The sequence below is a fragment of the Mesoplodon mirus genome (genome assembly GCF_964341445.2).
Source record: "Mesoplodon mirus genome assembly, chromosome: 4".
NCBI lineage: Eukaryota > Metazoa > Chordata > Mammalia > Artiodactyla > Ziphiidae > Mesoplodon > Mesoplodon mirus.
In genome coordinates, this window is record NC_138979.1 from 141,026,547 (window position 1) to 141,038,628 (window position 12,082).

The window sequence follows — 12,082 nt, forward strand, 5'->3', positions numbered from 1 at the left end:
TTTGTGCACAGGGCCTGTCAACATGGATATGGTGTTGAAAAGTAAAATATATGAATAGAAAGTCACCATCTTAGTATTATAATGTGTACTAACTAGACAGGTTTCTTCTATTTAATGGGAGTGTCTTAACTTCCCTGGAGAGAAATTTTCAAAAACTTAATGAATCTTAAAAGTTATCTTATTTGTAAATAACAATTATGGTCATAATTGCATGATTTTTTGCTTCAGGTAGATACCAAGAAAACCACTTAAAGTACTAGGTAAAGGAAACTGGGTTTCCAAATGACTGGTGAAAGATTCATTTGCAATAAGAAAGATTGTGCTCAGAGTTCTTGATAAATTATGTCTTCTTATTTTTGTGCTGCCTCAGAGCGACTATATATTTCACGTGGTTAGGTGTTGGACATCCAAGGAATATTTACATTTTGTGACTTATCATAGCTTCAAATATATTTAAGAATATTCTCTAACCATCCTTTATTTGAAAAAAATAACAAAAACTCCATAATGAGTTTTATAATCAGTTGTCATTTGTAACCCCCAAATTTCCCGACACTAATATACCCTGAAAGACATTCATATACCTAACATTTGACAACAGATGGGCTATTTGGGTAAATACAGGCTCATGGGTCGAATATAAAGAAACTCCTGGAGATGCCCAGATTTATTGGATCCTCTACCATCTGGTTGGAGAAATGTTCCTAATCATATTCAGAACTACTCCCTTCCACTCATCCTTGGTTCTCCTCAAAACTAACTTCTGGTTCTCTACATACCCTGTGCTTCCCACCTCTGTGTTTCTGCTTATGCTGTTTATTCTCTCTGCACTGTCTCTTCATCTCTGCTTGTCCAAATCCTACTTCCACAAAGCTTTTTTTGATTTCTCCAGGTTAAATCATTTTCTCATTCCTTAGAACTGACAGAGGCCTTTACCTGTTTCTCTGTTATGTGGCTCATCACATTCTATCATATATTATAATTATTCCTGTAGTTATCTACCTTCCCTACTAGAATATATGCCCTCTAAAAAATACTTAACTTCCACACCAGCATTTAAAATCTTAATGGGCAGCAATGAAATCTGTTTCATCCTGGTATCTTTTCTAGTGACTACCTACTTGGCTCATGGTAAAATTGTTGAATGAATAAAAACAGGAAAAGAGAAAATAGAAGCCATATACATAATACCATCTGAATCAGATCAGTGTGGTGCAATTATGATTAGTGGTCTAATTGCTTGGGTAGCTGGGATGGTTTTAAGGTAGTGAATAAAAAGGACTACTTGAATGTAGGACAAATGTATGAGTGGATTAATTTTCCTTTCTCCAACTAAATATGCAAAAAGCACACATCAATTATTTCTCTATGGAAGTGACCATTACATGAACAGAGCCCAGAGAGAGCACTTATATAAGATCATTTGTTGAGGGGATTTCACTGAGTTAGATCAACACAAACTGCTGTTATAGAGCCAAAAACCCAAATCAGCTTGTTATGCTGAAACACTGTTTTGGAATCTATATCAAATAAAAATTTTTTTTTGAAAATAGAAAAAAATGCATGAAAATTAGCAATTATAAATACAGAAATTATAAAATTAGATATGGTTAAAAAATCCAAGGAAACACCTGTAACTTATTTTTTTGTTAAAGGTAAAATTCAATATTTAAAAAAAAGGAAAGAGAAAGGAGCTATAAAAAAAGGAATGAGAAGTTAATGATGAAAATAATTTTAAACTGCTAAGATTAATCTTTACTGATACATTTTGAATCTGCTGAAAATTGAGACTGAAAATATCTCTTACATCCAATAATAATAATTTTTTCAAAGCGAACCTACACCTCTAAAGAACATTAAATATTTATGTTGAAATCAGTATCAGTTATGGCATACCAACAGCTCTAGGGGAAGTGTTATTAATATCTGAAATAATCAGAAATGATAAAATCCTTTATATTATGAAATCCTTTTAAGTATATTACATGAAAAGAATACTGAATCTCTTTGAAGGCTGTAGGGCAATAGAGGAGAAAGAGAATGGCCTCATGCTTTTCTCACCTCTCTAAAAGGTTCCTTCTTTGTAGAAGCATATAGGAGTATCATATATTTTAGCACATTAAGTGTCTAATCAATACTCGGGGGTTTCTGGACCACTACACATTTAAGATTAGAAAATACAGGAAGAGAATACATATAAAATAGTCTATTAATGGTAACATTCAAGCTGATCTCATAGAACTGATCCAATTTTTCAATGAGCAGGAGAAATCTAAGTAGATCATTTTCATAGTGCTCTGAATGCTATTCCTGACATATACCATACCGAGGGTATTATCTTTATTCTGCATTACATTTTCCGGAAAAAGAAGTTGTGGGAGATTAAAGAACGATTCTTGAAGTCTGAAATCTGTGAAAAAAAAACACAAGATGCTGTAAAGTGTTGGCTGATGGTTACAAATGGCCCTCAGTGATGCAGTGGCCAAAAGTTAGAACAATACTCCCAAATAAGCTGATTAAACCTAGCTTACATAAAGAAGTACACACGTTGGTTTTTGTGAAGAGCTCTTTCATGGAAAATGTAAGCATAATTAACTCTGAAATATGTCATAATCTGTTAACACCCAAATATCTCCCAAATGTATAGTTCATTTAAGTTCTAACCTAGAGGCAAAACAATGCTAAAAGAAACAGATTCTTTTCATAATATGTTACAAACACAGGGGAGTACAAGAAATGAAACAGTAAAACCACTGGAAATAAGCCTATACTTTTCAAAAGAAACGAAGAGTAGCTATGTAAGATGCTTCAAATTGATGTCAATAAGATGGTTTCAATTGACAACACTAAATCTTCAAAGAGAGAAACCTGATTGATCATGAATTCACAGTCTGTGTCCATCTTACCCTCAAAAAGCAAGAGAATCAAAGTTGGCAGTTTCAGAATGAAGGTTATCGAGAAGAACTGAGGCAATCAAATGTGAGCAGAAAGGAAGGAAGAAAGGAAGCCAGAATCACCTAATCACAGTGACCAAATTCCAGAAAGAAGATTTAAGGAAGAAAGGTTTTATGATTTGCAACATATAGCCAAAATAGCAATTATGATTTAAGAAATCTGTCTAAATCAGGATTACATAGAAGAGTGTATTACTGAAGCAAGTTCAAGAATTAGTAAGGTGAATCTTGGGGATTTGATTTAAAAGGCATAATTCTCCTGTAGTAGTGGTCCCATTTTAAAAGTTGGGCTTTTAAAATCTGTATCTAAAGATGAGTACATGTAACTAAGAAATCATGATTAGCTCACAGTTAGTTGAGTCTATAGTTGGCAAGTAATTTACCATTAGGACCAACAAAGAATTTATATGCTAGAATGACAGAAAACATACTCTGTTAAGATATTAAAATATAATAATGCAATACAGCTAAGCATCTCTACTCACTTGTACTGGAAGAAGAAATAGGTTTCTTCTTTATTATCACTTTGAAATTTCTACGTTAAATAGTAGAAAAACTGAAAGATAGGTTTCTTCTCTCAGACCCTATAGACTTCTCTCTGTATGTCTTCATTACCCCGTCTCTTGGGCTCAAAATACCCTGCTCTTCTTGTTCCCTCATTCACCCTAATGTTTACTAGCATCATTGCTGTGCATTAACATTACAAGGAATTGTGACTATTTACCTGCCATTTTACAAAATTCTTTGAAGTTATTTTTCCTCAGAAGTTTAGTTTTCCTTTGACATCTGCATGTTATAACAGAATTTTGTATTTTCACAATCTCATTTCTGATAGTAAGCAGAGGTGAGAGTTTAAGTCAGCAATAGTATAGGAACTCTTATAAGAAAACTATGAATTTTGTACAAATATCAAAATCTGAAATGAATTTTCTAGGCAGTGTTCAAAAGGCTTGCAATTATAAAATTTTTAGTACTCAGAGTCTGACATAGATAGGATTAAGTTAAAAAAATGGAATTGGCCCAAATAGGAATGCCCAACTCAGAAATGGCTAGGATAATTCATCATGGAGTGGAGGTGACTCTGGAGAAAGATCCAGACCCTAGGACTGTCGTACGGCAATGAATGCTGGTTGTTTTAAAATTCAGAGTAGCAGACACAGTAAGAAAACAAGGCTCTAAGTATCTGAAATGAAATGTTTAAAGATTTTTAGAGGAAGAAAATAAAATTTTCTTGCTATAGTTACAGAAAGGAAGTAGCTAGTTTCAGAGTCAACATTTCCTTATGTAAGTCAATGGAAAACTAGGACTTATTAGTCTTATTTTACTGGACATTTAAAAATAAGGTTCAAGTTTACATCCTTGGAAGTAAATATATACTAAGTGTATTAGTGTTTCACAACTATTCAAGAGTTTAGACCTTATAAATCCACTGGAAAAAATTAAATAAAGCTCCATTCTAATATAAGTCCAGTATAATTATCCTTTCATTCACTCATTTCTTGAGTATCTGTTTTACACAAGGTAGCTGGGATAGGATTGGAAGCAATACAGTGGATCCAATACAATTAAAGCTCTGAAGGTTTTATAATTCAGTTGGATGAAGGGAACTGAGGGATTAGCACCAGGACGGCTTTGGCATAGCAGTTTTAAAAAGTATCAAGAGTAAATACAGCATAGGTTTGAAGCAATTACATGAATTTCTAAGGCTGAGAAGACCATATTTAAAAAAAAAAAACCACTTTAGAAAAATCAGGGAGTGCTTACCACAAAGAGATTTGTTTTATGCTTGATGTGTAACACCTCTGTGCCACAAGGCCCTGATTATTAATGCTCTTTACTTAATTCACCAATGCAGAGAGTAAAACTGCATTTACCTAGGGATTATTCCTAAAAATGTAAGTAGAAGAAAAAGCATTGTTTCTTTAAAAGCTAAGGCAGGCTTTAGATTAAGAGTTGACTGCTAGTGTTAATATCTTAACCCTTTGTGCTCCGCACGTTTTAAAAAGGAACGGTATAAACTTGTAAAGAACAGTATGAACTAACATGCAGAGTCAAGAAAGCCAGAACTGCTATGTGCAAGGGTCTGCGTTGCCACAGTGGACGTGGGAGGTGAGGCAACCGGCTTCTTCTCGTCTTCCACAGAGTCCCTTGATGCCTCAGATGGCTGTGTTGCAGATGAACGTCCGAACCTTGAGAACAACATTCCTCCAAGTCCCTTTCCAATGCTCGCAGCCCCTACATTTCACAAAACAGGGCAGTCATTCTGCTGAATTACACCACAAACCAGGCTAAAGAGCACCACCCATATTTACAGCCAGTTGGCAGAGGGACTAAGCCCTAGTCACGTTTTTCCAGGGTGGGTACATAAGAAAATTACAATTTATATTGTAGGTTTCTAAATAAAAATGGTGTTGAATAGAATGAGAGTTGTACAAACTCCAGGAATATAGCTTACAAAGTAATAAAGATTCTATTTTATTTGTGATCATTGTTTTTTAAAGTATTTTGTAAGATTAAAAATGTTAATAAAAGAACCATGCCATTCACATAGGCATATATTCACTATTGATATGCTTACTCCTGAGGTTAAGTGGATATGTTATAAAAAGCTATGAATAAACAATCTTTATGACGAAGTCAAATATCAATGAGTCCAGCAGATAAAGCCTTTTTATAGTGCCATCTTGTGGCATTTTATACTAAGGCAACTTGTAACCAAAAGCAATGGACAAACCAAAGTGGCACAGAACTGGACTCTGGCGCTACACCATTGTGGCTGGTACTGGAGATCATTCAAAGAGAAATTAAATACCCTTGTTGCCCTCAGGAAGGACACATATTTCGAGAGACTTTTAGGACAGGGATCAGAGAACTGGTCGGCAGGGGCACCCTTGGTACTCAAGCACTCCCTCATTTCATGGATGAGGAAGCAGAGCATTAAAAACTACGTGACTTCCCAAGATCTCACAGTAAGGGATGGGGCCAAGATTAAAATGAGGGACTTGATTCCCCGATCTTCTTTTGTGCATCCAGCTACCTCATATTCTTTAACTACAGGATCTGATCTAATTAAGAGAACTTTAGGGCTTTTGCCCTCAAATATGAACAGTGAGAAGGTGGTTAACTCTAACCATGAGGATTAACTGTTGGATGTTTTGTAATACACAGAGTATTTCCAAGTACTTAAAATTTAATGTCTATATAAAAGTGCTTAAATTCATTGATAAGGAATACTGAAAAGAAATTACCTAATATGCTTGCTTTGCCTATATTTGTTATAGATTCCCCATAGTGTCGGCGGGACAAGACTGGTGAAGTCACAGGGCTTGGTATTGTTGAAATGCCTTCACTGTCTGAAATTGAGGTAGGTTCTTTTGCTGGGTGAAGAAAGCTTGGCTTCATATACTCATAAGGTAGAGGATTGGAAGTATTATACCAGTGGATCTGGACTGGTGAAATGTTGCTGTAGTGTTTCAGTATTAACGGTTCTAATCTATAAGCCTTGATTTAAAAAAAAAAATTCAAAGAAACAAAACATTAAGGTACAATGCTTGGATTTTAGTTAACTGTTCATTCTTATTTTATTGCATGCTCAGTAGACCTTAGCAAATGTTTAAAAACCTGATATTCTTAACATGCATTCTTATTTCTTCACTGTTAATAATATGTAGTTTGTCTAATTATAGATCCTTGATAAGACTATAAAAAAACAATTAGTCTAGGCTAATAGTGCCCATTAATTTGTTTTTCAGAGAAATATTCATTTTTATTATGTTCTGATATCATCTAGCAATTAGATTTATATTAGTCTCACAAACAAAACTGAAGCAGTAAACAGTAACCTGGAACACAGAAAATAAGGTCAATTTTTAATATCTAAGCTCCCAGTAAACCCTACTTTCAAGTAGATTAATATAGTAACAAACACTAGATGATGGTATAAGACCATTTGTCTAATGTGAAGTAGGGATGATATAGCAGAAAAGGCAATGGACTTGGCATCAGAATTCCCCGAGTTTATATTCTGGCCTCTGTCACTTATTAACTATACGACACTCACCAAGTCACAAGGTCTCAGAGCCTCAGTTTCCTGAGCTATAGAAAGGAGGTAACACTTCCTACTACCTCACAAGGATGTTGGGAAGGATAGATAACTTTGGAAAAACTGCCTAGCACAATTCTGACATAAGCTATTTAAAAAAATTTTTTCACAGAAGAACTATAAAACGAATAATAAAAATAATTTGTAATAATGAGTTTGGAACCCTCCTTTATAATACAGCTGATCCTTGAACAACACAGGTTTGAACTGCGTGGGCCCACTTATTCTTGGATTTTTCCCCCCATAATTACGTTACAGCACTACATGACCTGCAGTTGGTTGAATCTGTGGATGCGGAACCGTGGATACAGAGGGCTTCCTGTAAAATTACACCCCAATTCTTGACTGAGCACAGGGTGTACCCCAACCCCCGAGTTGTTCAAGGGCCAACTGAATAACAAAGTTTAAGACTGTACAAAGTATAGGGTATATACTGAAAGTTTAGAGTTCACCTATGATCTCAAGTTCACTTTCAAGTTACAGGAGAGTGAGTTAAATGAATGCATATTAACAAAATACTCAAGGTCTAACTGGGTGTTTTGCACACGTTTTACTTAATCCTAACAACCCTATGAGGTAAAATATTATCATCTGCATAATATAGATAAGAAATAGTCTCAGAAGTGAGTTGGCCAAGATCGTGCAGTCAGTATTTGAATCTAATACTAGATTCCATTTCAGTGAAATTTCTTAAATATAACCGTTTTGATTCTTTAACATATGTGAAATTTTCTAAAATTCTGGTGTTTAGTCAATGTTATATTTATTTGGTACTAGATAAAGATCTTTTAAAAGACTTTATAGAATTATATAAAGCTATTTTTCAGAGAATAAATGCTATTTAAAATAGTTTGTCTTAAATCTAGTTATATCTAACCTTGTCCCCAAGAGGATTTAAGGAAGAATTTTTCTCATCCAAAAATCATACTTGGCATTAAACTGTTTACCTGGATGCAGACAGATCCTAGGAGTATTTACATGAAAAAATTTACTTATAGTACAAATATAACAGAGAATGTAAAAATCCAAAATGTCATAATTCCACCAAGCTAAAATAAATTCTTCCACTTTTCTATGTTTAATACATAATATTTAAATATTTTCATTTCTAAGAGGATCTACCAATCACATTTCAATGTTGCAGCATACTTTAGAGAAAAAAGTATTTAAAGTGAGATTTTTAAAATTTATGGTTGCTACATTATTGGTATTACAACTGGTTAAGGTTTGAAAGTCCAGATGACTCCTGTCTTTTGGATTAATTGTCTAAAGCTAATATTTTTACATTATGCTTTCATCCTACAAATACAACATAAACAGAACATCTTTAAGGTATTTTATTTCCTGATCCCTAAACTAATCAAAGAACAAATATTTAAAAAATATGAACTCATGCAAATGTAAAAGATAAAGGCATATCTTGGAGATACCGCAGGTTTGGTTCCAGATCACTGCAATAAAGTAAATCACACAAATTTTTTAGTTCCCCAGTGCATATGAAAGTTAAGTTTACACTATACTCTATCTGTTAAATGTACCACAGCATTATGTCTAAAATAACATAAATACCTTAATTAAAAACTAATGCTGTTGGAAAAATGGCACCAATAGACTTACTCAATGCAGGGTAGCTACAAACCTTGTTTGTAAAAAAACGCAGTATCTACGAGAGATGTCTGTAAATGAACGCTTTCTCATAAATTCAGCAGTACCTTGCAAGATTTCTTACAGAGTCTCTTAGGAAAAATTTAATATTGAGAGATAAATGTCCATATTTGCAACTCACCACTGGATCTGTTGGGTGAAAAATGTTTAGTAATCGGTTACAAATCTCTCTGGGCAAAATATGGTCTTGACTTCCAGTGTTTCCTGGGCGGATGCCACGCAATGCCAAAAAAACTGCCAGCGGGGACCCCATACAGAAGAAATTTTCAACCTACAATGATAAAGTCATCCTAAATTTTAAAAGTGGTGAAGTGTTTTTCAAAGAATTTGGGCACAACATAATATATGGTAAAATACAAATAATAAATTTATCTCCAAATATATATCTTTTTAAATGAGCTTTGTCTAGATGGTATCTGCATTACTTATTAACTATATAACAACCATTAATTATTCTAAACAGTCTATCCAGGAGCAACTTCATTATCTTTAAATCTAATAGAAAATGAAGAATGAGAATAAGAAGGAAGATTTATTAAGCTACTATTTTGTGTAAAGTAATAGTATATTAGGTATTCTAAAACATATAAAGACCAATAAGGCAGAGCTTCTGTACTCAGAGTTTACAATCCTGAGGGAGAGGCAGAATAAAATAGTGCATAATAGAAGGAAAGCGTGCTCCAGGAGAGTAGACAAAGGAATAATTAATCCCAACTTTGAGGGCTTTACAAAGGAGGAAGCATTTGCACTGGCCATAAAAGATGAAAAGGATTTCCAAAGTTGGGGTTGGGATATACTGGGGCTGGAAGGATATTCCATACTGATAGAACCACATGAACTAAAGCAGAGGGAGGAAAGAAACTGGCTTAATTTAGAGAATAAAAATAACCTGATATGGTTGAAAATTGACTGTGGGGAAAATGTAACTTGGAATGAGAATGTACAGAACCTTGACTGTTTGACTAAAAGAGTTGGGCTTAATTTATTTTACAGGTAGTGAAAGACAATAGAATTTGACCCATGTTTTAGGAGGTTAGTAAATCTGGTAGCAGCTTGTGAATGAACTAGAAAATTAAGAGGCTAGTGACTTGGAGACAAGTTAGAAAACTATTGAAAGAGTTTAGGCAAAAGATAATCTGCACCCAGGAGGACAAGCTGTTCCATTCAGAAATGGATATTTGAGAGATTAGGATGGAATCAACATGAATGAATGGACATGGGGATAAGGAAGGTGCCAGAGGCAATTCACAAGATTTGGGTCTGGCTGACTGGGAAGATATTAATTAATCCATTAATTGTAACAGATACTCTAAGTAAATCATGTTTTTGTTCATAATTAGTTTGAGGTATCTGTAATATACCTAACAGGTAATTGAGAATTTAAGACAAGAAATAAAGAATTGGATATGCCAACTTTTCTTTCTTTGTTTATGATTGGTTTGCAGTTTGGTAGACAAACACACAAAGGAATTATTCTCTCTCAGGTAAGAGTAACGATTGCTTTAGTGTTATCTATATCCATCAAATAATTTTAAAGGTGAAGAAGAGCTTTAGACATTTAGTCTAACCGCCTCATCTAGAGAAGAATAAAGAGATGAATTCAGAGATGTTAACTGATTTTGATTTGGCTAATGTTATATAACTAGTTAGTGGCAAAGCCTCATGATCACAACCAAAGCTTCCCACTCTCTAGACCAACGTTTGTTGACATTTTATTTCCACTTTTGAAAGTTCAATGGTAATGTGTGACAAATCTGACACTTTTATTTATGAAAGTAAATCCATCTGCCAGTTAACAGGCATAGAAAGACCTCTGTTTCTTTTAGAACTCTGGAGTACTAAATATTAATTTGCTAATTCATCATATATTCCTTTTTAAATTTCAGATTTCTATATTTTTTCTCTATAAGTAATTAAATAATTAAAAATTCATATTATTAGACTACATGACTATGTATTAGAAGGATACACAATTACAGGGCATAAATTCTGGTAATATGATAACTGAATTTTGAGATAATAATATACTTAGTGGATTTTACTCAACTCTCTAGTACAAAACCTAGGACATGAAATAGAAGAGTTTACTTTTACTATCAGATCAATTCTACATATTTTTTTTTTTTTGCGGTACATGGGCCTCTCACTGTTGTGGCCTCTCCCGTTGCGGAGCACAGGCTCCGGACGCGCAGGCTCAGCGGCCATGGCTCACGGGTCCAGCCGCCCTGCGGCATGTGGGATCCTCCCGGACCGGGGCACGAACCCGTGTCCCCTGCATCGGCAGGTGGACTCCCAACCACTGCGCCACCAGGGAAGCCCCAATTCTACATATTTAACATTGATTATATATAATAATGGTGGTAGAGATGGAACTCAAATTCCAGGTGGGGGGTGACTCCAAAGACCATGCTCTTATGGCTTTTATTTTATTTTTATTATTATATTGTAACATCTTTATTGGAGTATAATTGTTTTACAATGGTGTGTTAGTTTCTGCTTTATAACAAAGTGAATCAGCTATACATATACATATATCCGCATATCTCCTCCCTCTTGTGTCTCCCTCCCACCCTTATGGCTTTTAAATGTATCTTATAACATTACCATATGGCTTTTAAATGTATAAGTTAAAAAAAAACTTTATAAGTCATAGAGATAGATTCAATAAGAATTTTTGCATCATTCCATCACTTAGCCTGTATGTTAAGTTCCCATGATAAAAGATATCAAGAAACAATATAGTACACTAGACATGGGCATATATTCAACTGGAAATGAGTATTAGGAAACTTACGTCATGTTCCATTTAACACTGCAAACAAATTGTTATTCAGGTATAGGCTGTGTCTTCTCCAATGGTCAGATCAATGTCAATGTCTCTCTGCAACTTTTTATTCTTTTAAACCATTGCTTTCAACAGCTCTATTCCGATGCTCAAAAACCCTGAAAAGCTTTCCACCGCCCCTATCAAACATAAGGTCCCTTTTTCTAGCTCTTCCTGCTTTCCTACTGCCTCCATGCCCTTTATCCTGTATATTCTAGACAAACTGGTTTGCTCACTTTGCTCCAAACTAACTGCGTGCACCTCATCTTGTGCTTTTATCATACACTTCTTATTGACTGAAATGTCAGCTTCCCATCCCTGGAATCATCACTGATATAATTCCAGTTATTTTTCTTACCACATACCACTAGTTGGTCACAGATTTGTTAAATTCTAAATATTAGATATTTACCAGATCTGTCTCTGTTTTTCTTTTCTCACTATTTAAGATTATTTGGTGTTTCTTGGACGTACTATGAAGGTACATCCCTCCACGCCTTTGTTTATGCTGTTTCGTTCAAGAACAGAGCAGCATTT

At 34.5% G+C, this 12,082-nt stretch overlaps 1 protein-coding gene across 6 annotated transcripts in view; it reads right to left on the reverse strand.

The window, feature by feature from the left end:
• The window catches only part of DDHD1 (DDHD domain containing 1), a 93,390-nt gene that overhangs the window by 5,455 nt on the left and 75,853 nt on the right, over nt 1–12,082 (reverse strand). For 2 of the 6 annotated variants that reach the window (XM_082617411.1, XM_082617409.1), the window contains 4 exons: nt 8,843–8,992; nt 6,203–6,455; nt 4,998–5,189; nt 2,327–2,410 (listed from right to left, as the gene is read on the reverse strand). In XM_082617411.1, coding sequence (XP_082473537.1) covers nt 2,327–2,410; nt 4,998–5,189; nt 6,203–6,455; nt 8,843–8,992 — 679 coding nt within the window. The remainder of the gene's footprint in view (nt 1–2,326; nt 2,411–4,997; nt 5,190–6,202; nt 6,456–8,842; nt 8,993–12,082) is intronic. The other 4 variants (XM_082617412.1, XM_082617410.1, XM_082617414.1 and 1 more) reach the window with 3 other exon arrangements.